Source organism: Phoca vitulina, unplaced genomic scaffold (genome assembly GCF_004348235.1).
Source record: "Phoca vitulina isolate PV1807 unplaced genomic scaffold, GSC_HSeal_1.0 scaffold52, whole genome shotgun sequence".
NCBI classification, from domain to species: Eukaryota; Metazoa; Chordata; class Mammalia; order Carnivora; family Phocidae; genus Phoca; species Phoca vitulina.
Genome location: NW_022589755.1, coordinates 4,853,146 through 4,879,196, shown reverse-complemented (window position 1 = coordinate 4,879,196; position 26,051 = coordinate 4,853,146). Strand labels below are relative to the sequence as shown.

Here is a 26,051-nt window from a genome sequence, read left to right as displayed (position 1 = left end):
GAGACGGTGGTACCTCACAGCCGCGTGCTCGCGGGCCCCGAGCGAGCCGAGCGCACTTCCGGCAGGTGGGAGCCCGCCAGGCGCGATCCACGGGGAGACGGTGGTACCTCACAGCCGCGTGCTCGCGGGCCCCGAGAGAGCTGCGCCGCACTTCCGGCAGGTGGGAGCCCGCCAGGCGCGATCCACGAGGAGACGGTGGTACCTCACAGCCGCGTGCTCGCGGGCCCCGAGCGAGCCGAGCGCACTTCCGGAAGGGCCGCTGCGCCCAGACGCGCTCCTCGCAGCCCTCGACGTCCCCGCGCTGGCAGGAGCGCGCGGAGGGCACCGCAGTCGGACGCCGTCCGGGGAGCCCTCGGAGGCGGGGGTCCGGTGCGCCTGACTGGGTGTGGGTCCCGACTGAGGAGCCCAGCCGGGGACGCGGGAACACGTGTGGGGACGTTTTCCGTGTTTGGGGTCAGTCACCGGGGAATGCAGACGTGAGTTAAGGCATGGTCTTCAGAGACTGATGATGAGGGGCCGACGGTCAGGGCCTGGGGCCTGTGTGTTAACTCAGCCTGGCTCGGTGACTGGAAACTAGGTGGCAGGTGCGGACCCATGATCACTGCCCCTCGGCTACCTTAGCGATTTCACCCGGGGCTTCTGACAGGGAGCAGCCTGTGGCCGTAGGGGCAGGAGTTGCCATGGACCAGAGCTCCTGGGCTGACCTTGAGATCGACTTTGAGATCAGTGTTGTCTGGGGAGTGCAGGGTTTGTCTGTTTGAGAACATAGGAGTCTGGAAGTTTTGAGACCCATAGCCCCGGGCTAGTGGGTGTTTTGAGGCTCAACTTTTGGACGTGGAAACATTTCCTTTCGGTTTTTCAAGTCCCTTCTCAAGGTTCTACAAAAATGTGGAGAAAAATTTGTCTCCTACACCCACTCTTCTCACTGTCCCCACAAAAACCGGAGTAGTTCACCATGATCAACTGGTTTGTCCATGAATAAAGAGAGGATTTTTAACTTATGGCCAAGTTTACCCGGATATTTCCTTTCAGGTTTGACACAAGTAAAAGCAACCATTTTCTTAAATTCTCCTCCTGAGTGAGAGCAATTTTGTTAAAAGAAATTTTTTAGATTAACTTTCCAAAAATTGGGGTCATCTACATTCAAGACTCTGCCTATCTTCTAACACGCCTGTATGTTTTTGCATTGTCTCTGGCAAATAGTAAGAGTCCCTCTTACTCCACCTTATCACCAGCATTTTATACTTTCAGTTTTTTTGGATTTTGGCGATTCCAATATCTGGGTACTTGTATCACACTGCAGTTTTTAATTTGTAATTTCCTAATAACGAATGATGTTGATCATCTTTTCATATGCTTGTTTGCCATCTGTCTTTGATCAAGTGCCTGTTCAAGGTCTTTGCCCATTTTTAAACTGAGTTTTCTTATTGTTGACTTTTAAGAATTCTTTCTGTGTTCTGGATACCAGTCCTTTATCAGATATATGACTTGTGTGATGAATGTATAGATTCTCTTTTTTTTTTTTGCATAGGAACATCTTCGTGTTCCAGCATGATGTGTTGAAGTCTGTCCTTTCTCCGTTGAATAGCCTTTGTACCTTTGTCAAACAGTTGAGTATATTTGCTTTGTGTGGGTCTTTTTCTGGGATCTCCATTCATCTATGTGCTTATTTTTTCAACAATGCTATCAATACCAATACTTGAAATCTATTGATGTAAGCACTGTATGTATGATGGTTCTTTTTGGCCAGAATTGGTTTTGATATTTTCAGTGGAGAAAACTGGCACACATACCTTTACTAGGAGATCAACATTAAGTCATTTTGATATTTGGTACCCCTACCTATGATGTGATGAGAAAGGAACTTCAGTTCTGAGTATCTTTCCAAAATGCATAACCCCTGTTTAATGAGGAAAACTTAGACCAACCCAAAAGATGGACAATATACAAAGTACCTGATCAGTACTCCTCAAAATAATTGAGAGATGAAAAAGAAAAGACTAATGAATGGTCACAGACATGAGAAAATCAAGGAAACATGTTTTCTAAATGCATTATTGTATTCTTGGGCAGAAAAAAGATAGGAGTGGAAAAACTTGTGAAATATGAATAGAATCTGTAATACAGTTGAGTATTATACAATGTTGTCTTCTTAATTTGACAAATGTACCATAATTATATAAAGTGGTCACAAGAGAGGAAGCTGAATAAGGTATATGTGAACTCTTTGTAGTATTTTGTGACTTTTATGTAAATCTAAGATTTTCTGAAAATAAAAAGTTTATTAAAAATAGATAAAACCTACATCAATTATATCTTAATAAAACTGGGAAAAATAGGTGTAACCAAATTTTATCAGTTAATTTCTCATTGTAAACATACTTCCATATTATAAAAAGTTTATGTATATCTATATATAATATTATTATGCAGCTGTAATAATATCATAGGTGAACTTGTAGGATGGTAACTAGAGTCACATAAAATGTATGCATTAAAGTAAGGTACATTTGAAGAACAAAATCTTCAATTATGTTCAGTTTCTATTTTGATCCTCTCATTATCCAAATTCTTACATTCTCACTGCAAGATTTGTTGTGACTTTTTTCTTATATGTTCCAGACATCTCCATTTACTTTTACTCCTAGGTAGTTTATATTTTGCAATTATACTTGGTGTCTTTAAAAAAAAAAAATACCCTATACATTTTGTAGTATGGTACAGTAATTCATTTTAACAGGTTTATTGTCAAAATGTACATATAACATTTACCATTAATGAGTGTACAATTCAATCACATTCACTAAGTTTATAGACTTGTGCCACCATCACCACAAACCAATTTTTAGAAATTTTCATGACCACCAAAAGTAACTGGATGGTTGTTTTGTTATTGTTGAATTTTGACAATTCTTTTTTTTTTTTTTAAGATTTTATTTATTTGTCAGAGAGAGTGAGCACAAGCAGGGGGAACAGCAGGCAGAGGGAGCAGGCTCCCCACTGAGCAATGAGCCCGATGCAAGACTCAATCCCAGGACCCTGAGGTCATGACGTGAGCTGAAGGCAGACGCTTAACCTACCAAGCCACCCAGGGATCCCAACAATTCTTTATATATTCTGAATACAAGTCCTTTATCAGATGTATAATGTGGAGATATTTTCTTCCAATTTCTGGCTCCACTCTTTACTTTTTAAATATTGTGCTTAGAAAGTACAAATGTTTAAAAGAAAAAAAAGTACAGATGTTTTTATTTTTATTTATTATTATTTTTTAAGTAGGTTCCATGCCCAATGTAGGGCCTGAACTCATGACTCCGAGATCAAGAGTCACATGCTCTACCGACTGAGCCAGCCAGGTATCCGAAATACAAACATTTTTAATTTTAACTAAGTCCAATTTAATACTTTTTCTTTTATGGCTCATCCATTACTGTCTTGTCTCAGAACTCGCTGGCTAACTTATTTGGTTTATGAACATTATCTCCAGTTTGCCTCTCTAAATTTCATACTGTTAACCCTTATATTTAGGTCTGGGAAATATCTTTAGTTAATTTTTGTATATGGTTAGAGTTAAGGGTCCTAATTTATTTTTCTGCAAATAGAAATACAATTATCCCAGCATTGTTTGTTGAAAAGACTAATCCCATTGAATCATCTTGGTACCTTGGGAGAAAAGCTATTGACCTTAATATTTTTGGACTGTCAATTGTGGTTGTACCTTTCTCATTGGCTCCAGACCCTTGATGGCCTCACTTTTTTTTTTTTTTTAAGATTTTATTTATTTATTCATGAGAGAGAGAGAGAGAAGCAGAGGGAGAAGCAGGCTCCCAAGGAGCAGGGAGCCCGATGCGGGACTCGATCCCAGGACCCTGGGGTCATGACATGAGCCGAAGGCAGATGCTTAACCATCTGAGCCACCCAGGCGCCCGATGGCCTCACTTTTAGTGGCCTTTCCCTGAGGCCCCAATCCCAGTCCCAATGTAGGTGCGTCCCAGCTGCTCTTTCCTTCAGTTGGTGATGGCCAATCTCACACCCATGAGGGAAAGAAGCACAAAATCATTCACCTTTAGCCCAGAAGGCTGACCTGCACTGTTTCAGTAAGAATCAAGTATGTGCTGGTTGCTACATTCTTAAAGGGCCTCATGACTGCCTGTAAATGTCATCCATAGTTAATATCAAACTGAAAGATAGACACCAGCGAAATCTTGCAAATGTAGTTTTAGGAGTAGAAATTCAAAGAAAACATTAATGATCTAATACTCCCGGCATGTCCCCCCGTCCTTGAACACTAAGCATATAACCACCAGTTTCATACAGCAAAAGTGCAGCTCCCTCCACGGAGGGGTCCTGTCCCTGAGCTACTTAAACAAACTTACTAAGTTGCACCAGAGTACCTCTCAAGAATTCTTTCTTGACCACTGTGCTCAACAGTCCCGCAACAACACTGTACTAGTTGCCCAAAATCTTTCTGTTCTTAAAAACCGCTTCCTGGGTGCCTGGGTGGCTCAGTCGTTAAGCGTCTGCCTTCGGCTCAGGTCATGATCCCAGGGTCCTGGGATCGAGCCCCACATCGGGCTCCCCGCTCGGCGGGAAGCCTGCTTCTCCCTCTCCCACTCCCGCTGCTTGTGTTCCTGCTCTCGCTATCTCTGTCTCTGTCAAATAAATAAATAAAATCTTTAAAAAAAAAAAACCGCTTCCTGCAAGCAATTTTTCACCAGAAGCTTTCCGTGGGTGTCCGTTTACCGGATGTATTACTTTTTCTCTCCAGAAGTTCCTTCTCTGCTGCAGTATCCACACCTGAACTTCTATTGACTGTTTTGAAACTTCCTTTATTTTATTTTATTTTTTTTTAAAGATTTTATTTATTTGACAGAGAGAGACACAGCGAGAGAGGGAACACAAGCAGGGGGAATGGGAGAGGGAGAAGCAGGCTTCCTGCTGAGCAGGGAGCCCGATGCGGGGCTCGATCCCAGGACCCCGGGATCATGACCTGAGCCGAAGGCAGACGCTTAACAACTGAGCCACCCAGGTGCCCCGAAACTTCCTTTTTTAAAAAAATACAGAGTGGATAATATACACCCTGACCTTGTTACTTCCTGTCCAGCCCGCGAAAACGATTTAGCCCACACCATTTTTGCCTCCAAGAGCTTGAGTCTCTGGAAATCTACCCATTTTCCGCACCTGCCAACGTTGAGGATGAGCTATGAACGGCTTTTCACGATCTCGGCCATCCCTGGCTTGTGGCCGCACCGCCCCTTTGCCTTGTGTAACGGCAGGTGTCCCAACATGGCCGCCCCCACAGCCACAACGAGCGGGCGCGGACATATTGCCTCCCTGGAAATACGGCGAACTGTGGGTCACCGTTCTTCAAAGGCTTCAGGTCCTCCTCGGCCGCCGTAGGCTGACGAAGACTTGGGCGACGTTCCGAGGAGGAGAAGCGGTTCGCGGAAGTATTACGTTTAGACTCTCCTTTTGGTCTGGAGAAAATCAGGTCCCTGTGTGCTTTTATCCCTTGAAGATTTTTCTGGGTTTTATTTTCTATTTTGTCCCGTAGGAGCTTTGTTTCTCACAGGATGACGTGATGTCCACAGGGTGGAAGTGGAGTAGGGGTGAGCCTGTGGAATTGGCGGGGATCGATTGGGCCGAGCGCAGAAGTAGAGGTATTTGAAAGGAACCAGCCGGGAGTCTGTGACTCACCTGTCTGTGGTTAGGGTACTTTGGGGGTGATTAAGACGGTTAAGGGTCTGTAGAGCTCAACCACTGTGTCCGCGCTGCCGAGAGGTTGGGCTTCTGCAGATCCGTCCGCTGGTCGGTGGTGCAGGCGATGTGCAGATGATCGCAGCGTCTGGTCCCGGTGGAAGAATTGATTTGGGGCCCAGTGATATTGGGGCCCGGGTGGATGCTCATTACATCGGGGTGTCTGGCTCGGGTTTCGGATTAATAAGGGCGTGTGTAATCAGTGTCTGGTACAGAGAGATGCATGTGAGGGCTGAAGCTTTGGACGCGGAGGTCCCCGGGGCTGGAGTTCGGGTTGAGGTTCCAACCTCGGCTGTTGGGACAGAAGGCTGCAGAGCCCAGAACAGTAGTTCGAAACCCTCTGTTTTGTTTTTGTTTTTGTTTTTGTTTTTGCAAGATTTATTTATTTATTTGAGAGAGCGGGAATGAGAGAGAGCACATGAGAGAGGGGAGGGTCAGAGGGAGAAGCAGACCCCCCGCTGAGCAGGGAGCCCGATGCGGGACTCGATCCCGAGACTCCAGGATCATGACCTGCGCCGAAGGCAGTTGCTTAACCACCTGAGCCACCCAGGTGCCCTTTTTGTTTGTTTTTTAAAGGCTTTTGTCCAGGGGTTAACTGCAGACCGAAGGACTAAACCGCCACCCCTCTCCCCCGTCTGTTAAGCGTCGTCTATGGCAGCTTTCCCGCGGAAAAGGAAGAACTGAGTCCTTGTGCCAGGGATCTTAAAGTTGAAAATGTGTAATATCTATCCCTTTGCAGAAAGTGTTTGTCAACGCCTGCACTCACCTCTTAATACATAGAAGCGGCGAACACCGGTGCTTCCTTGCCTGACATACATTCACACTTTATTCTTTGCTCACAGAATCCCCATTTTGTTTCGTATCCGTCCCTCTTGGAAGGTGACCTATATCTCGGTTTATTAGTAAGTACTGGTTGGTCTTAGTCATTGATGGTGGTTCCAGTTCCCATTGCTAATGACTGAATTTCTGTGAAATGAGCTTAGTATATTATATGGTGCAGTTCTAGCCAGCTGTATGCGAAAATCTGCTTAGTGGTTTCTGGAGGAGCATTTTCTCTTTTATATTAGTTAATTCCTTGAATCTCTTTTTCCGTGTCCATGATGATATTGTCTGAGTATAACCTTAATTTTCATTCCAGTTGCCAATGTTTATAGTTTATTCTTATCTCAGTGTATTGGGTCCACTCAGCAATTAGGTGGTAGTGGACATACGTATGTGTCCAGTTGCTTACCCGTAAAATTCACCTGCTATATTGTCTGGAGTTAACATGTTTCCAGGAGGTTTAGATCATAAAATTATGATTTCATCCAGCATTTCAAACTTAGTGACCCAAAAATGTTCATAGTATTTTTTTCAAGACAAAAAAATGTCTGTTTTACCTGAGTTATCCGTTTCACTACAAATGGGTATGTTTTATTGGTATTTTTATTTTTTTGTGTCTTTATTTTTTTTAATTTAATTTAATTTTATAATGTTATGTTACTCACCATACAATACATCATTAGTTTTTGATGTGGTGATCCATGATCCATTGTTTTCGTATAACACCCAGTGCTCCATACAGTACTTGCCCTCCTTAATACCCATCACCGGGCTAACCCATCCCCCCTCCCCCCTCCCCTCTAAAACCCTGTTTGTTTCTCAGAGTCCATAGTCTCTCATGGTTCATCTCTCCCTCCGATTTCCCACCCTTCATTTTTCCCTTCCTTCTCCTAATGTCCTCCATGCTATTCCGTATGTTCCACAAATAAGTGAAACCATATGATAATTGACTTTCTCTGCTTGACTTATTTCACTTAGCATAATCTCCTCCAGTCCCATCCATGTTGATGCAAAAGTTGGGTATTCATCCTTTCTGATAGCTGAGTAATATTCCATTGTATATATGGACCATATCTTCTTTTTTATTTTTTTAAAGATTTTATTTATTTATTTGACAGAGACAGAGACAGCGAGAGCAGGAACACAAGCAGGGGGAGTGGGAGAGGGAGAAGCAGGCTCCCCTCTGAGCAGGGAGCCCCATGTGGGACTCGATCCCAGGACTCTGGGATCATGACCTGAGCCGAAGGCAGCCGCCTAACGACTGAGCCACCCAGGTGCCCTGGACCACATCTTCTTTATCCATTCATCTGTTGAAGGGCATCTCGGCTTTTCCCACAGTTTGGCTATTGCAGACAATGCTGCTATGAACATTGGGGTGCATATGGCCCTTTTCATTACATCTGTGTCTTTGGGGTAAATACTCAGTAGTGCAATTGCTAGGTCATAGGGTAGCTCTATTTTTAATTTTCTGAGGCACCTCCACACTGTTTTCCAAAGTGGCTGTACCAACATGCATTCCCACCAACTGCAAGAGGGTTCCCCTTTCTCCACAAACTCTCCAACATTTGTGGTTTCTTGCCTTGTTAATTTTTGCCATTCTAACTGGTGTAAGGTGGTATCTCAGTGTGGTTTTAATTTGAATTTCCCTGATGCCTAATGATGAACATTTTGTCATGTGTCTGTTAGCCATTTGTATGTCTTCTTTGGAGAAGTGTCTGTTCATGTCTTCTGCCCATTTTTTTACTTGATTATTTGTGTTTTGGATGTTGAGTTTGAGAAGTTCTTTATAGATCATGGATACCAGCCGTTTATCCATAGTGTCATTTGCAAATATCTTCTCCCATTCTGTGGGTTGCCTCTTTGTTTTGTTGACTGTTTCCTTTGCTGTGCAGAAGCTTTCTATCTTGATGAAGTCCCAAAAGTTCATTTTTGCTTTTGTTTCACTAGCCTTTGGATATATATCTTGAAAGAAGTTGCTGTGGCCGATGTCGAAGAGGTTACTGCCTATGTTCTCCTCTAGGATTTTGATGGATTCCTGTCTCACATTGGGATCTTTCATCCATTTTGAGTTTATCTTTGTGTAGGGTGTTAGAGAATGGTCGAGTTTCATTCTTCTGCATGTGGCTATCCAATTTTCCCAGCACCATTTATTGAAGAGACTGTCTTTTTTCCATTGTATATTTTTTCCTGCTTTGTTGAAGATTATTTGACCATAGAGTGAGGGTCCATATCTGGGCTCTCTATTCTGTTCCATTGGTCTATATGTCTGTTTTTGTGCCAGTACCATGCTGTCTTGGTGATCACTGCTTTGTAATATAGCTTGAAAGCAGGCAATGTGATGCCCCCAGCTTTGTTTTTCTTTTTCAACATTTCCTTGGCGATTCGGGGTCTTTTCTGATTCCATACAAATTTTGGGATTGTTTGTTCCAGCACTTTGAAAAATGTCATTGGAATTTTGATCGGGATGGCATTGAAGGTATAGATTGCTCTGGGTAGCATAGACATTTTAACAATGTTTATTCTTCTGATCCATGAGCATGGAATATTTTTCCATCTTTTTGTGTCTTCAGTTTCTTTCATGAGTGTTCTGTAGTTCCTAGAGTATAGATCCTTTACCTCTTTGGTTACGTTTATTCCGAGGTATCTTATGGTTTTTGGTGCTATTGTAAATGGAATCGTTTCTTTAATTTCTCTTTCTACAGTTGCGTTGTTAGTGTATAAGAAAACAACTGATTTCTGTGCATTGATTTTGTATCCTGCCACATTACTGAATTGCTGGATGAGTTCTAGTAATTTGGGGGTGGAGTCTTTTCGGTTTTCCACATAAAGTATCATGTCGTCTGCGAAAAGAGAGAGTTTGACTTCTTCTTTGCCAATTTGAATACCTTTTATTTCTTTTTGTTGTCTGATTGCTGTTGCTAGGACTTCTAGTACTATGTTGAACAATAGTGGCGAGAGTGGGCATCCTTGACGTGTTCCTGATCTTAAGGGAAAGGCTCTCAGCTTTTCTCCGTTGAGGATGATATTCACTGTGGGTTTTTCATAGATGGATTTTATGAACTTGAGGAATGTTCCCTCTATCCCTATACTCTGAAGAGTTTTAATCAGGAAAGGATGCTGTATTTTGTCAAATGCTTTTTCTGCATCAATTGAGAGGACCACATGGTTCTTCTCTCACCTCTTATTAATGTGTTCTATCACATTGATTGATTTGCCAATGTTGAACTACCCTTGCATCTTGGGGATAAATCCCACTTGGTCGTGGTGGATGATCCTTTTAATGTATTGTTGGATCCTATTAGCTAGAATTTTCTTGAGAATTTTGGAATCCATATTCATCTGGGATATCGGTGTGAAATTCTCCTTTTTGATGGGGTCTTTGCCTGCTTTGGGGATTAAGGTAATGCTGGCCTCATAGAATGAGTCTGGAAGCTTTCTTTCTGTTTCTATTTTTTGAAACAGCTTCAGGAGAATAGGTATTATTTCTTCTTTGAATGTTTGGTAGAATTCACTGGGGAATCCATCAGGCCCTGGACTCTTGTTTATTGGGAGGTTTTTGATCACTGCTTCAATCTCCTTACTGGTTATTGGTCTATTCATGTTGTCAATTTCTTCCTGTTTCAGTCTTGGCAGTTTATAGGTTTCCAGGAAGACATCCATTTCTTCCACATTGATTAATTTATTGGCATATAGTTGTTGATAATAATTTCTAATAATTGTTTCTATTTCCTTGGCGTTAGTCATGATCTCTCCCCTTTCATTCATAATTTTATTAATTTGGGTCCTTTCTCTTTTCTTCTGGCTAATTCTGGCCAGTGGTTTATTGATCTTATTAATTCTTTCAAAGAACCAGCTTCTAGTTTCGTTGATCCGATCTACTGTGTTTTGGGTTTCTAATTCATTGATCTCTGCTCTAATCTTAATTATTTCTCTTCTAATGCGTGGCTTAGGCATTGTTTATTACTTTTTGTCTAGTTCTTTAAGGTATAAAGTTAGTTGGTGAATTTGGGATATTTCTAATTTTTTGAGTGAGGCTTGGATGGCTATATATAACCCCCTTAGGACCGCCTTTGCAGTATCCCATAGGTTTTGGACTGATGTGTTTTCGTTCTCATTGGTTTGCATGAATTGTTTAAGTTCTTTGCTTTCCTGGTTGACCCAAACATTCTTGAGCAGAGTGGTCTTTAGCTTCCAAGTGTTTGAATTTCTGCCAAATTTTTTCTTGTGATTGAGTACCAGTTTTAAAGCATTATGGTCTGAGGATATGCAGAGAATAATCTCAATCTTTTGGTTGAGACTTGATTTGTGATCCAGTATGTGGTCTATTCTGGAGAAAGTTCTGTGTGCGCTCGAGAAGAGTAAGTATTCTATTGTTTTAGGGTGGAATTATATATCTCTGAGGTCCATCTGGTCCAGTGTGTCATTCAAAGCTCTTGTTTCTTTGTTGATTTTCTGCTTAGATGATCTGTCTGTTGCTGAGAGTGCAGTATTGAGGTCTCCTACAATTAACGTATTATTATCAATATGACTCTTTATTTTGGTTAACAGTTGGCTTATGTAGTTGGCTGCTCCCATGTTGGAGGCGTAGATATTTACAATTGTTAGATCTTCTTGTTGATAGACCCTTTAAGAATGATATAGTGTCCTTCTGTGTCTCTAACTACAGTCTTTAGCTTAAAATCTAATTTGTCTGGTATAAGAATTGCTACCCCAGCTTTCTTTTGAGGTCTGCTGGCATGGAAGATGGATCTCCATCCCTTCGCTTTCAGTCTGGATATATCTTTAGGTTCAAAATGAGTCTCTTGTAGACAGCATATGGATGGGTCCTGTCTTTTTATCCAGTCTGCAACCCTGTGCCATTTTATGGGAGCCTTTAGGCCATTCACGTTGAGAGTGATTATTGACAGATTTGAATTTATTGTCATCATGTTGCCTGTGAAGCCCTTGTTTCTGTAGATTGTCTCTGTAAATTTATGTTCTATATGACTCTTGAGGTCTTTCTCCTTTTATTGAACACCGCTTAATATTTCTTGCAGGGCCGGCTTAGTGGTCACATATTCTTTCAGTTTCTGCTGGTCTTGGAAGCTCTGCATCTCTCCATCCATTCTAAATGACAGCCTTGCTGGATAAAGTATTCTTGGCTGCATGTTCTTCTCATTTAGTACCCGGAATATGTCTTGCCAGCCCCTTCTGGCTTGCCAGGTCTCTGTGGATAGGTCTGATGTTATTTTGATGTTCCTCCCTCTGTACATAAGTAATCTCTTCCCCCTAACTGCCCTTAGGATGGTTTCCTTGATTCTAAGATTTGCAAGTTTTACTATTACATGCTGGGGCATTGGCCTGTTTTCCTTGATCTTGGGAGGGGTCTTCTCTGCCACCAATGTTTGTTTCATTCCCCAGATTAGGGAAGTTCTCAGCTATGATTTGCTCAAATATATCTTCTAGTCCTCTCTCTGTCTCCACCCCCTCAAGGATCCCAGTAATTCTGACATTGGAACGTTTCATGGTGTCACTTATTTCTCTGATTCTGTTTTCATGGATTTTGAGTTGTTTCTCCCTGGCCTCCTCTTTATCCTTCTTTTCTATCAATCGCTTCTCGGCCTTTTGGCTAAGATCAAGTGTAGTATCCTTCTTTTCTATCAATTGGTCTTCTAGATCATTAATTCGTTCTTCTGCCTCGCTTACCCTAGTTGTTAGATTATCTAGATTAAATTAGATTGGATCTCATTGCCAGTTCAGCTTTCATTTCTGCCCTTAGACACTCTATGTTGCCATTAATCGATTTCTCCATTCTAGCTATTGTCTTCACAACTGCTATCCTGAATTCCATTTCTGACATCTTGGTTATATCTGTATCCATCTGTAAATCTGTGGCAGAAGTCACAGTCTCTGAGTCTTTTCCTATTTTGGGGGTTCCTCCTCCTAGTCATTCTGTTGAGGGATGGTTGAGGGAATGTACAGAGTCCATCTTATTGACCACAACCCAAGCAAGATGCACCTGTTTTCTAGGGACCTTAGGGTTGTTGGCCTCTTGTTCTCCCAGGCTGTCTTCTGGGGAAGGGGCCTGTCCCGCTGTTACTCAGGCAACCCTGTTTGAGCGGAGTTGCCCTGCCTCCTGTTGGGGGGGGGGATTGGCTCAGTGAAAACCGGTTTTGGGGGGCTTTTGTTCTCTGGCGGCTTTCCCTGGAGGCTTTCCATGTCTCTTCTGAGAGTCAGAGCAGAAGAGATCATTTCCAGTCCTCTGCCTCAGAACAGAGAGATTGCAGTCTGTTCTTTAGTGAGCTTTCCAGGCCACACTATCTCTGTTTCTGTCTGTGCTGCTATAAACTGCAGCATCCTGGTTTGTGTGCCTCTCAGCAGGACTCCCAGTCCTCGCCTCCAGATTGGGGCTCGGGGGCACATCTCTGCCCTTTGTGCTTCTAAAACTGCCAGCTGCCCCCCAGTGTGCACGTGGGGCCCCGCTGCCCCCATTTCAGTCTGGGGGGCTGCCCTAAAGTCCTTTCCCTGCCGCTATTGGTCTGCGAGTCTGTGCCCCGTCCGCAGCGTGGGAGGCTTTTGGAAACTGGGGGTGCAGGATCCCCAAGGCTCCCTCCCTGCTTCATACCTTGAAACCAACCGCCTGTGATACTCTGTTTGTAGAGATCCAGATATATCTTCTTACATCTCAGGCTGATTTTGTGGGTGTTCAGAGTGGTCTGGTAGATATCCAGCTCAAATCCGGGGACTGGTTGGAGTAGGGTCCCCTACTCCTCTGCCATCTTTTCCTCCCCCTTATTGGTATTTTTAAAGAACAGGCTTTTGGAGTTGTTGAGCACTTCTGTTTATTGTTAGTTTAAAAGATCTAGAAGTTGATCTATATAAAAGTAATGTATATTTACATAAAGCCATCATTGCCCAGGCCAAGAAACAGAATGCTGCCAGCACCCAGTGATGTGCTGTGAGCCTCTTCCCAATTATATTGCATCCTCACACCCAAAGGTAATTACCATCCTGCTGTTGATATCAAGCACTTTAAGGCTTTTCTTTATAGTTTTATCATATTAAAAAATCATTCCTAATCATATTTTATTTAGTTGTGCCTATTTCTGTGTGTCATTGTAATTATACTTCATGCATCTTTAAATGTGAGGCTGCTTTTCCTCAATATTTTTAAGAATGATTCATGTTTTTGCACATAGGTGTATTTGTTTTTGCTCTGCAATAAGAGTCAGGCATATTCTGTGAAAGTCTCTCACTTATGCTCCTATGTTTTTGTAGTACAATCCTTTAAAAACATGGAAAGCATTCTTAGCTTGCAAGCTGGATAGAAGTTGTAGTTTCTGGGGCGCCTGGGTGGCTCAGTCATTAAGCCTCTGCCTTCAGCTCAGGTCATGATCCCAGGGTCCTGGGATTGAGCCCCGCATCAGGCTCCCTGCTTGGCGGGAAGCCTGCTTCTCCCTCTCCCAATCCCCCTGCTTGTGTTCCCTCTCTCACTGTGTCTCTCTCTGTCAAATAAAAAAAAAAAAAGATTAAAAAAAAAAAGTTGTAGTTTCTACATAGCATTCCATGTTTTGAGTATTTGGCAGGTTTTCCTATTAATTAAACATATTGTTTGCAGTTTGGATTGTTAGGGATAATGCTGCTGTGAAAATTCTTGTCTGTTTTCTGATTCAAATGTGCCCTTATTTTGGTGTGAAGGGTGGTATAGCTTAGATGTATATCTCAGAGTGAAATTGCTGTGTCGCAGGGTGTGTTTAACTTCAGCCGAAATAGGTGATGCCAGAATGTTTTACAGAGTGGTTGTACCATTTATAGTTCTTCCAGTAGAATATCATTTGCTTTATAGTATAGTTTATGTAGCATGTTAAATATCTTTCCATACCCTAATATCATTGAGAGATTTTCCTATATTCTTAAAGATTTATTGATTTGCATCTTTCTTTTTTTTTTTTTTTAAAGACTTTATTTATTTATTTGACAGAGAGAGACACAGCGAAAGAGGGAACACAAGCAAGGGGAGTGGGAGAGGGAAAAGCAGGCTTCCCGCGGAGGAGGGAGCCTGATGTGGGGCTCGATCCCAGGACTCTGGGACCATGACCTGAGCTGAAGGCAGACGCTTAACGACTGAGCCACCCAGATGCCCCTGGTTTGCATCTTTCATTAACATTGATAGCCGTCCCCTACAGTGATTTTTGTATATGTTGTGAGGTGGGGTTCAGCCATCTCCTTGTCCCCTCACCCCCAGCTTGGATATCTGATTGTCCCTGCATCGTTTATTTATTTATTTATTTATTTATTTTAATTTTATTTATTTATTTGACAGAAAGACACAGCGAGAGAGGGAACACAAGCAGGGGGAGTGGGAGAGGGAGAAGCAGGCTTCCCATGGAGCAGGGAGCCCGATGCAGGGCTCGATCCCAGGACCCTGGGATCATGACCTGAGCCGAAGGCAGACGCTTAACAACTGAGCCACCCAGGCGCCCCCCTGCATTGTTTTTTTAAAAGACAACCTTAGGGGCGCCTGGGTGGCTCAGTTGGTTAAGCGTCTGACTTCGGCTCAGGACCCCGAGATCATGACCTGAGCTGAAGGCAGACGCTTAACTGACTGAGCCACTCAGGCACCCCAGAGACATGACATCTATAAAATGCTTGGTTTTCTGAGTCATTGTCATAGTCCATCTTACTACTTATTTAAGTCTTACGATTTCAATATTTCTTCCTACTTACCAGATACTTTTGATGTTCTTCAAAAGAATGCTGTTGATAGATTTTGTCTGTTGATGGGCTGTTCTGTCAGTTACTGGGAGAGGTGTTTTGAAGTCTTCTATTGGAATGATTGATTTATGCTTGTTTTTTGGTCCATTTTTGTTATATACATTTCAAGGCTATATTGTTAAGTGAATAAAAATTGCCAATTTTTATAATATGGTGAATTGAACCTCTCAACCTGTTTCTCGTTCTCTGTAGAGAAATAATGGGCTTTCTGGTCCATTTTGTCTGAGAATATAGTTACACAGATTGTGTATGGTTACTCTTCCATGGTATATCTTTTTCTAATCTTTTGTTCTTGAGCTTTCCATATCATCGTTTCAGACATGTAACCTATAATAGCATGTTATTAGGTTTTAAATTTTAGTCCAGTCAGACTATCTTGAGACGTTTGTGTTTAATTTACTGAAATCCTTGTTTTGTTTATACTTCATATAATTCTTAGTATGTTTTGTTTAAAAACAGTCATCTAAGTGCATTGTAGTTACCCCACTTGGTCTCAGTTCCTTATTCTTTACTTTTTTTTTGCCTTGTTTTGGATGAATTTCTTGTCATTATATTTCCCCCTTCTGTTAGCATGAAAATTATGTACATTAAGACAGTTGTTAGTTTTCATCATGACACTAGAGATAACATACACATGGAACCTTCCTTTGTCAAATTCTTATATTAATTAGTACTTTTACACTCTTCTCCAATGATACAGGACTCTGAGAACACTTCAATTTCATTTACCACTCTCTAATTTATTTACAATATTCTGTACTTATGTCTTTATCCATTTAAGACTTCCTAAGATATTACGAGGCAATAATACATAACTTGTAAGACAGTGCCTCTTATTTGCCCAGTATATTGGTTTTCAAACTGAAGAGCTTGTACTCACAGACTGTTCAGAAGCTTTGAAGAGTTACCTGAGCACTCATGGCTTAAAGGAAAACACTGCCCCGATCCTCTCCTTCTGTGTGGTCTGTTTTATAAAAGTGGTCTGTGTGAGATTCCCCTTCTCCTGAGGCATGGTGCTGGGGTAGATCTCATTTTCCTCTTCTCGTGTCACACTCACCCCACTTACACATCACAGAATGAAGGAAAAGCTCCACTGCATTCAGAACCTCAGGCTTTATTGGTCAGACGAATAAGTCTTCCGGGGCACCAAATAAAGGGACACTTAGCAGTACTGTGTGCACGTGTTAAGGTGAGTGCTCAGGAGCAGTGACAGCGTGTGGACCCAGAGGAAGTGCACCATTCAGACTACATTGTCTCCTCACCCCACAGGTCCTGATGCCCCAGGAGCAAAAGGATTATGTGAAGGAGGAAAAAGTTACAAGATGTGGTGTCAGTTTTTATGGGGGCACGCCTGACCGAGACTGAGATTTCTGAAGAGAAACTAAAAGTAGATCCAGAAGACACAAGGCAGAGCTTCCCCACCGCCAGCTGTTTTCAGGGAGCAGAACAAATGACCCAGGCCCAGGTGACTTTCGGTTTGTTTTATTCTTTCCTTTGTTCCCTAACAGAGTTGTAGAGGCCTGTAAGAAATCAGTTGCATTGGGGCGCCTGGGTGGCTCAGTTGGTTAAGCGACTGCCTTCGGCTCAGGTCATGATCCTGGAGTCCCGGGATCGAGTCACGCATCGGGCTCCCCGCTCGGCGGGGAGTCTGCTTCTCCCTCTGATCCTCCCCCCTCTCATGCTCTCTCTGTCTCATTCTCTCACTCAAATAAATAAATGAAAAAAATTAAAAAAAAAAAAAAAAGAAATCAGTTGCATTAGTCTGAAAAGTATACATACATGTATCTTTTGTCTGCATATACACATGGATGGTGTTTCTAGGTTAACAAGAAGATTGAACTTTTACGTGCTATAGAAATTTCTCATTGGATGAATGGATGGATGACTGTGCACAATTACAGAATATTTAATCAGGCATTTGCTTCTTCCACAATGTGTCAAAATAAAAACCCCACTAGATATCTAGATACAGCCTATAGAGTGGAAATAAGTAGAAAAATTTTAACATTTCTTCTATGTCATCAAAAGGATATCACTTCATTAGAAAACACTGTTATTACAGGAATCCCTGACATTTGATGATGTGGCCGTGGACTTCACCTGGGAGGAGTGGCAGCTCCTGGCCCCCGCTCAGAAGGACCTGTACCGGGACGTGATGTTGGAGAACTATAGGAACCTGGTATCAGTGGGTGAGGGCAACTCCCCAGTGTCACTTAGAGGGTCCCCATCAGTGGCCTTTCCTTTCTCAGCTTCTTAAAGCTCTGTAGTGTCTGTGTTGCTCTGAAGTGAGATTCTCAGTCTCCTCCCTGGCTCCAGAGACATGGGTATATTCTCCCTTCTCCTGAGTGCAAGCCATTACTTTCTACATATGTGTGATATCTATATATGATGACGTATATATATATATATCACATATACCTATATATGAAATATGTATTTTTGTCTTCATCCCGAATTTTGGCACAGAGCTCCTATAACAGTTGTGATTTCCTAAGTTATAAGAGGATAAAGGTAAAATGGGTGTCTTTTGTTATTTATATAACAAGACCCTTTCAACCACATTTGAGTTTATGTTAATAAGGTGATTTTGGAAAGCCACTATATAACCTAAGGATGGGGTCTGGTTGCCAGGGGAACCAACCATCATTAGAGGGTTGGAACTTTCAGTTCCATCTCACCTCTGGGGAGGAGACAAGAGCTGGAGTTTGAATCTGTAACCAAAGACTAATGATTTAATTTAATTAATCATGTCTACTTAATGAAATCTCCATAAAAACCCAAAAGGACAGTTTTAGAGACCTTTTGAATTGGTGAACAAAAGGAGGTGTGGGAAAAGTGCTCAGAGAGGGCATGGAAGCTCCATAGCCTTCCCACATACCTTGTACTATGTATCTCTTCCACTGGGCTGTGCCTGAGTTTATAATAAACCAGTAATGTAATAAGGAAACTTTTCCTGAGTTCTGTGAGTTGCTCCAGCAAATTAATTGAATCTGAAAAGGGGCCATGGGAACATCTGATCCATCAGAAGCCCAGGAAACAATTTGGACTTGTGACTGGGGAAGTCTCTGGGAAGTGGAGAGGGTGTGCAGTCTTGTGGGAATGAACCCCTTGAAGCCATCACGAGGTGGAGAATGTCAGAATTGAGTTAAATTGTTGGACACCCAGTCAGTGTCCTTTGGTGTCACGGGAGTTCCTTGGTGTGTGAAAACCCCATGTAGCAGGTGTCAGAAGTAAAGTACTGTAGTAGAGTATCAACAGTAGACGAGACACACAGTGCAGTATGTTTTTCCTTTATAATGTCCTTAACTATAACATTCTGTGGTCTTCCCAGACCTCAAGCCTTCTTCTGTCTTCTGTCATTTCCCACAAACAGGTTTTCACACCAGCAAGCAAGATGTGCTCTCCAAGTTGGATCAGAGAGAACCAACGTGGACAGTGGAAGAAGACATCCCCTGTCAAACCCATTCAGGTGAGTCAGAGAACCAGGAGGGGGCCAGAGTGTGGAAATCATATTCTAATTGGCCAGATAAGAGGCACAGCTGAGAGGGTGGGAGGATAGGTAGGCAGTGCCTCCCTGCATCTCTCTCCTGATGAGTGACCTCTTTTTCTTCATAGGAATTTAGAGAAAAATGTACCTTTTACCTATTCTGGGATCTATTCCATTTTTATTTTATGTACATCTTATTTATTTATTTATTTTTGCTTATTTGCATAGTTCTCTTTTTCTTGGGATTCTCAGATCTTTCCCTTCTTCATACTCTTCTACCTTCCTTGCCATAAATGTCCACTGTCCAGAGGCCTCTCCCAAACAGAAAACTTTGAATTCCTTACTGTCTTCTAACTACTGCACCTTTCTGTCCCATTGGTAATGTTGATTTTTCCTTCCTAACCTCCTTCCCATCCTGGATGCTGTGCCCCCAAAGTAAATTGGTCTTCACTGGGCCCTTGTCCTCACTTTGAGGTCCTCCAAAGGTTCTGTTTTCCATTTTCTCATCTGGTCTCCTAACCTTTCAAATCTTTTTTCCTTCCTTCCTTCCTTCCTTCCTCCGTTTCTCCCTCCCTCCCTCCTTCCCTCCCTCTCTTGTTTTATTTATTTAAGTAATCTCTACACCCAGTGTGGGACTCCCGCTCACAACCTCAGATCAAGAGTCTCATGCTCCTCTCACTGGGCCAGCTAAGCGCCTCAAAGTTTCTTTATTCTAATAAGCTAAGCTGCTTCTGTTCCCTGCAGGAGACTCTCAAACTGACATCTCCTCAAAGTGATCCAGCAGAGTTGAGTTCTATGTAATTCACTCATCCCCTTGGCAACTCTCCCGAGTTCCCAATAAGTGCAAGGAACTCTCATCCTCTTCCCTCCCAGAAAACCTCTGTAAGTTTAGGTTCTCTATACTCCTGTGCATCTTACATCCTGGCCATCCAGACATTACCTCAAATGTTCCATATATGCAGAGCTCTCTTCTTTAAAGGAGTCTCTTGTTCATGAATTTTAGCTAAAAAGATATTTTAGCATCCTCCATTCTCTATTCTAACCTAAGTCAGATCATAACTCATGCCTACTTTAATTCCTCTGTGTATTTACTAATTTTGGACTTTCTTCTCGTTCATTGTAGGTGTTACACTGTTGGGTTCATTTCCCTGAAACTTTTATTTTTTTTCCATCATATTCTGATGACATTAAGTCCCAGTTAACCACATTACCTGTCACATGACATGAAATTCTTTCTGTGATCTCCATAATATATTATCTTGCTCACACAAAGAGCGTTTCTTCATCTCTCCTACACTCTCCCCACTGTGTTCTGTACACGTGATTGCTTCCTTCATTCATTCCTTTAAAAATTATTTTTTGATAGCAGTGTATGCTTGAGGGTAGGAGCAGTAAGAAAATGCATACAAATAGAGCAAGAGCTTTCATTCTAAGAGAAGGTTTAAAAAAATTAATCAGGGCGCCTGGGTGGCTCAGTTGGTTAAGCGACTGCCTTCGGCTCAGGTCATGATCCTGGAGTCCTTGGATTGAGTCCCGCATCAGGCTCCCTGCTCAGCAGGGAGTCTGCTTCTCCCTCTGACCCTCCCCCCTCTCATGTGCTTTCTCTCTCATTCTCTGTCAAATAAATAAATAAAATCTTAAAAAAATAAAAAATAAAATAAAAATAAAAAAATTAATCAAAATAAACAAATAAATAGCATGTCCAGAGAATGAAAAGTACTGTGATAAAAATTTAGTCACTATAACAGAATAGTAGGGGCTTGGTTTCCTCTTTAGGAATGGAACACCCCTCTGATAAGGTGCCTTAGAGCCAAGAGGTGAGGGAAATTAGCAGGCTGCTGGATTGGGAGTGTTCCAAGCAGAGAGCAAAGCAAATTTAAAAGCCCAAAGCAGGAATGTGTTTGAGAAACATTAAGGAGCTGTGTGGACAGAGTGGAGTGTGCTGTCGGGAACATGATGGAAATAAGATCAAAGAGGCAGTAACAGCAGGGGGAAGGGAGAGTAAGATCATTCAAGTAATCCATTTCGAGGAGTCATGATTTTATTTCTAGTAAGATGAGAAAACATGAGCAGTTCTTGAGTACTGGAATGACAGGAAGTAATTACGTGTTCAAAGAATCCCTCTGGTTGTTATATAGACAAGAGACAGTAGTGGGCAGGGGTGCCATACAGGAGGCTGTTGCACAACATGATGACAGATTGGTTGGCTTCGGTATGGGTGGAGGGGAAGTGCTGGTCACGTTCTGGATGTAGTCATTACAGAGGGCAGATGAGATTCGACATTTAAGTAAATATGGGCTTTGTGAGAGGAAGGAATGGATGGAGGTTGAAGGTAAGGCTCTGGGGGTGAAAACGGCCGTAAGGAACATTAAAACAGCATGACTGAATAATGAGTGCTTGGCCTTGCCTGTGATTTGAGGAATAGGAAATCCATGTTAAGGTACACTTGAGCAGGTAGATGAGAGATGTGAGTAGGTTCCCTGGGTAAGGAATGTTCCCAAGTAAAACTGGAAACTCAAAGGCCTGAGGCAGGAGTGTGGTCTGCAGAATTTACGAAGAGTAGACAGAACAAGACTGGAAAGAAGGTCAACGGGGTAGTGGCTGGGGGTTGGGGTAGCAGGTCACATAAGGGTCTTTCATGGACATGGTAAGACCTTGATTTTATTCCTCATGAGATGAGAAAACATTGGGGAGTTTGGAGTGGAGGAGGCTTGACACGATATAATTTATGTTTGGCAGGATCACTTTGGCTGTTGTCTAGAAAGCAGACAGGAGCTGGCCGGGCAGGAACAGGAAAGCCAAGTAGGAGGCTGCTGCTGTAGCTTGAGAAAGTGACTGGCTTCCAGGAGGGTGGAAGGCATTGGTGTTGGTCCGGTTCTGGTTATGAGTGAGTGAGACACAGATGACAGGAGGTGCTGAGAAGTTCTGTCCTGATTAAAGGGAAGAGCGGAGGTGTCATCATTCACTGTGACGGAGGCGACATGGTGGAGGAGATTTGGGATGGGAAACCAGGAGTTCCCTTTTGGATGTTGTAGGTGACATGTGCTTGGAGCCCACCTGTATCATTATTGTTGCTCCCCAAGGCTGACTGAGACAATGAATCCTCCAGGGAGGCCTGTCTTCCTCCACAGTGTCACCTGATTTCCTGCAACTCTCTCCGTCTCCATTGCTCCTTCACACCAGTTTTCACAACGTGCAGCTGTCTTCCTTGTGTCCTTTTACCAAACTGCAGTGTGGGCTCCCTGAACATGAGGACTCTGTGTGTGTCCCCAGCATGAGCACCATGTCCTGTGCACAGTAGTCCTCAGTAAGGATTTGTGACGCGATTGAGTCTGTTTCTCCCCAGTTTGGATGAGGTGGCCCTCCAACCAGTGGTCTGCTGCTCATGGGAAATTGCGTGTATTTCACAGGCGCTGCATGTTTTGCGAGGCCTCATTTAGAAATCAGTCAAATCTGTATTTATTTATTGTGAATGATCCAACCTTGTTTTTACAATACTTTTATCTTTTGGGTTACTTATATTATTGTTTTATCTGATGTGCAGGAGTTGTATTGATACTAATTTCATAGTCATCACCAAATAGACATATGACATCAAGGGAGTCTTTTAATTGTTTTTCGTCCAAATCAAAATGATAAATGAATTCGTTATTCTTTTCCTTTCTAGAAACGTGGAAACTTGATGACTATTTGCCAGAGCACTTACAAAATGAAATCATGGAGAATAGCCTAGAACGACGGCACAAACAGAAAACATTTGAAAATAACGTTCATCAGAGCACAGCTCGTTTCGTGTTAAGGCAAAATCATGATATGTGTGACTTACATGGAGAAACTATGAAACCAAACTTAACTTTACCTCACCAGAGCAGAAGCTATGAAATAAAGAACCCTGCAGATCTTACTGGAGATGGAAAATCCTTTCTACATGCTATTAATGAACAGTTTCATCCCAAAATTAAATTCCCTGAAAGCAGAAAACTCATTAGTACTAAGTCCCAATTCATCAAGCATCAGAAAACGCAAAAAACAGACAAACCTCATGTATGCAGTGAATGTGGGAAAGCCTTCATCAAGAAGTCCTGGCTCACTGATCACCAGATCATTCATACAGGAGAGAAACCCCACAGGTGTAGCCTGTGTGGGAAAGCATTCTCCAGAAAGTTCATGCTCACCGAACACCAGAGAACACATACAGGAGAAAAACCTTATGAATGCACTGAATGTGGCAAAGCCTTCCTGAAGAAATCACGGCTCAATATACATCAGAAAACACATACAGGAGAGAAACCATATATATGCAGTGAATGTGGAAAAGGCTTCATCCAGAAGGGAAATCTTATTGTACATCAGCGAATCCATACTGGAGAGAAACCTTATATATGCAATGAGTGTGGGAAAGGCTTCATCCAGAAGACCTGCCTGATAGCACATCAAAGATTTCACACAGGAAAGACTCCCTTTGTGTGCAGTGAATGTGGAAAATCCTGTTCCCAGAAGTCAGGTCTCATTAAACATCAAAGAATTCACACGGGAGAGAAACCCTTTGAATGCAGTGACTGTGGGAAAGCCTTCACCACAAAGCAAAAGCTCATTGTCCATCAGAGAACTCACACAGGTGAAAGACCCTATATCTGCAGTGAGTGTGGGAAAGCTTTTGCCTACATGTCTTGCCTTGTTAAACATAAGAGAATACACACAAGAGAGAAATGTGGAGATTCAGTCAAAATGGAAAAGCCTCCCTCAGAGAATCACAGCTTATCACAGACGAGTGGTGCCATGCAGGAGAAAGACCTTGTCAATACAGTGACTATGCACGTGCCTTCGGTGGCTTGTCAGACGCCAGTAAACATCAGTGGGCTCTTAGCAAATAGGAATGTGGTCCTAGTGGGACAGCCTGCAGCCAGATGTGCACCTTCAGGAGACAACAGAGGATTGACACAGGACAGAAACCTTATGAATGCAGTGAATGTGGTCATGCCTTCGGTGGTCAATTATGTCTTATTTTATGTCACAGAAAACCAGTAGGAGAAAGCTCAGAGACCTTCTATGTGGAGAAGGGTTGAGCAAAAATTTCTAGGTCATAGTATGGCTGAAAAGTATATATTGAGAGGAACTATATAAATGCCGAGGCTGGGAAAGCCTGATCTCCTCATCCTATTAAAAATATGCATTGGGGCGCCTGGGTGGCTCAGATGGTTAAGCGTCTGCCTTCGGCTCAGGTCATGATCCCAGGGTCCTGGGATCGAGTCCCGCATTGGGCTCCCTGCTAGGCGGGGAGCCTGCTTCTCCCTCTGCCTCTGCCTCTCTCTCTCTGACTCTCATGAATAAATAAATAAAACATTTAAAAAAAAAATGCATTGATACACAGGCATAATCTGATGTCAACCCAAATACATACACCTCAATTGCTGTATTGTGTCTGTTAAAGGAATGAAGGAAGTCAGAGTTCAATAAGTGGAGGGAATAAGTCAGTGAATTTTAAAAACATACAAGGAAATTTGTATCTGGAATGCTATGAACGAAAAATCTGGAAAGGGCTAACATTGGGTGGGTGGGATATGGGGCATGTGTATATTAATTCAGTTTGTGCAGGCCAAGGTGAAGGATTAATTGGAAACTGGGATGTCTGCTGTAAACTCTTAGAAGTTTATTTTATGGGGGCACCTGGGTGGCTCAGTCGTTAAGCGTCTGCCTTCAGCTCGGGTCATGATCCTAGGGTCCTGGGATCGAGCCCCACATCAGGTTCCCTGCTCCGCGGGAAGCCTGCTTCTCCCTCTCCCACTCCCCCTGCTTGTGTTCCCTCTCTCACTGTGTTTCTCTCTGTCAAATAAATAAATTTAAAAAAAAAAAAAAAAAAAGAAGTTTATTTTATGCAGAGGCACTTACGGAACAGCAGCCTTAGATTGAGTCAGTTCATTCATTTACTGAGTATTTGTTAAATACTCCCTTTGTACTGGGTTCTGTTTGAGGAGGTGAGGATTCAGTGGTGACCAAAGCAGAAAAAGGCCATGGTCTCTTGGAGAGAGCATTGAGGTAACCAGATTATCTTTAAGTGGTACATTTATACCAGCTAATCTAGTAAGAGGATGTAAACATCTATTCCAGGTGAAACAGATACTGTCTTGGTTCATTCTGGTTGATAAGATACACTGTAGCCTGGATGGCTTATAAAAAGAGAAATTTATTTTTAAAAAAAAGAAGTGCAAAGTTCCTATATAATAAAAGTTTCAAAACTTTCTAAATAATATATGAGAAGTCTTGAATAAATAATGAAAGAAAAAAATTTATTTCTGTTTTGGAAGCTGTAAGGTCAAAGATCAAGGTGCTGGCAGATTTGAAGGTCTGCTTCCTGGCTCACGGAAGGCAGTCATCTCACTGTGTCCTCACATAGGGGAAGGGCAGAGGCATTCTCTGGGATGTCTTACAAGGGCACTAATCCCGTTCACGAGTGTTCTACCGTCATGACCTAATCACCTCTCAAGGGCTTCTTAATACCATCATATTTGGGATTAGGATTCAATGTATGAATTTGGGGAGGACACAAACAGTCCATAGAAGATAATGGGAGTATGGAAGTCCCCTCTTATATGTGGGGGATATATTCTAAGACCCCCAGTGGATGCCTGAAGCTAGGATAGTACTGAACATACAGTATGTTTTTTCTTATACAGACACACCTATGGTAAAGTCTATAAATTAGGCATACTAAGAATTAACACCAAAACTACTAATAAAATAGAACAATTATAACTATACTGTAATAAAAGTTATGTGAATGTCAAAACATTTTATTGTCCCGTACTCACCCTTCTTCCTGTGAGGATGTGAGATGATAAAATTCCACGCGATATGAAGTGACATGTAGGAATGGTGACTTAGGGTTAGGCTACTGTTAATGTTAGGAGGATCATCTGCTTCCAGACCACCTCTGACTTAAGGTAACTGAAATCCCTGAAAGTGAAACCATGGATAAAGGGTGACCACTGTAATTAGTTCAAGGGGTTATGATAATTTCTTGTTCAATATTACTTCTGTGGAGGGCAAGGACTTTTAATGGACTTTAAAGCACCATAGGATATAAGTAAGTTATTCTTTTAATGTCCATGTCTTACCTTCCCAAGTAGATTAAACATTCCTTTTCTTTTTGCTATTTAAATTTTAAAGTTTTAAAAACAAAAAATCAGTTCCTCCGTTGCACTAAACCAAATTTCAAGTGCTCAGTAGCCAT

General features: G+C 42.3%; 1 protein-coding gene and 1 pseudogene across 1 annotated transcript in view; both read left to right on the top strand.

Annotated features, from left to right (window-relative positions):
• Positions 1 to 24,056, top strand: part of ZNF615 (zinc finger protein 615) — a 39,725-nt gene extending 15,669 nt beyond the window's left edge. Inside the window, exons 8-11 of the mRNA XM_032388928.1 lie at positions 16,639 to 16,798; positions 17,396 to 17,522; positions 18,707 to 18,802; positions 22,488 to 24,056. Of these exons, the coding sequence (XP_032244819.1) occupies positions 16,639 to 16,798; positions 17,396 to 17,522; positions 18,707 to 18,802; positions 22,488 to 23,848 (1,744 nt within the window). The 3' untranslated portion in view covers positions 23,849 to 24,056. The remainder of the gene's footprint in view (positions 1 to 16,638; positions 16,799 to 17,395; positions 17,523 to 18,706; positions 18,803 to 22,487) is intronic.
• LOC116622512 lies at positions 12,168 to 12,312 on the top strand (annotated as a pseudogene).
• Positions 24,057 to 26,051: the final 1,995 nt, after the last annotated feature.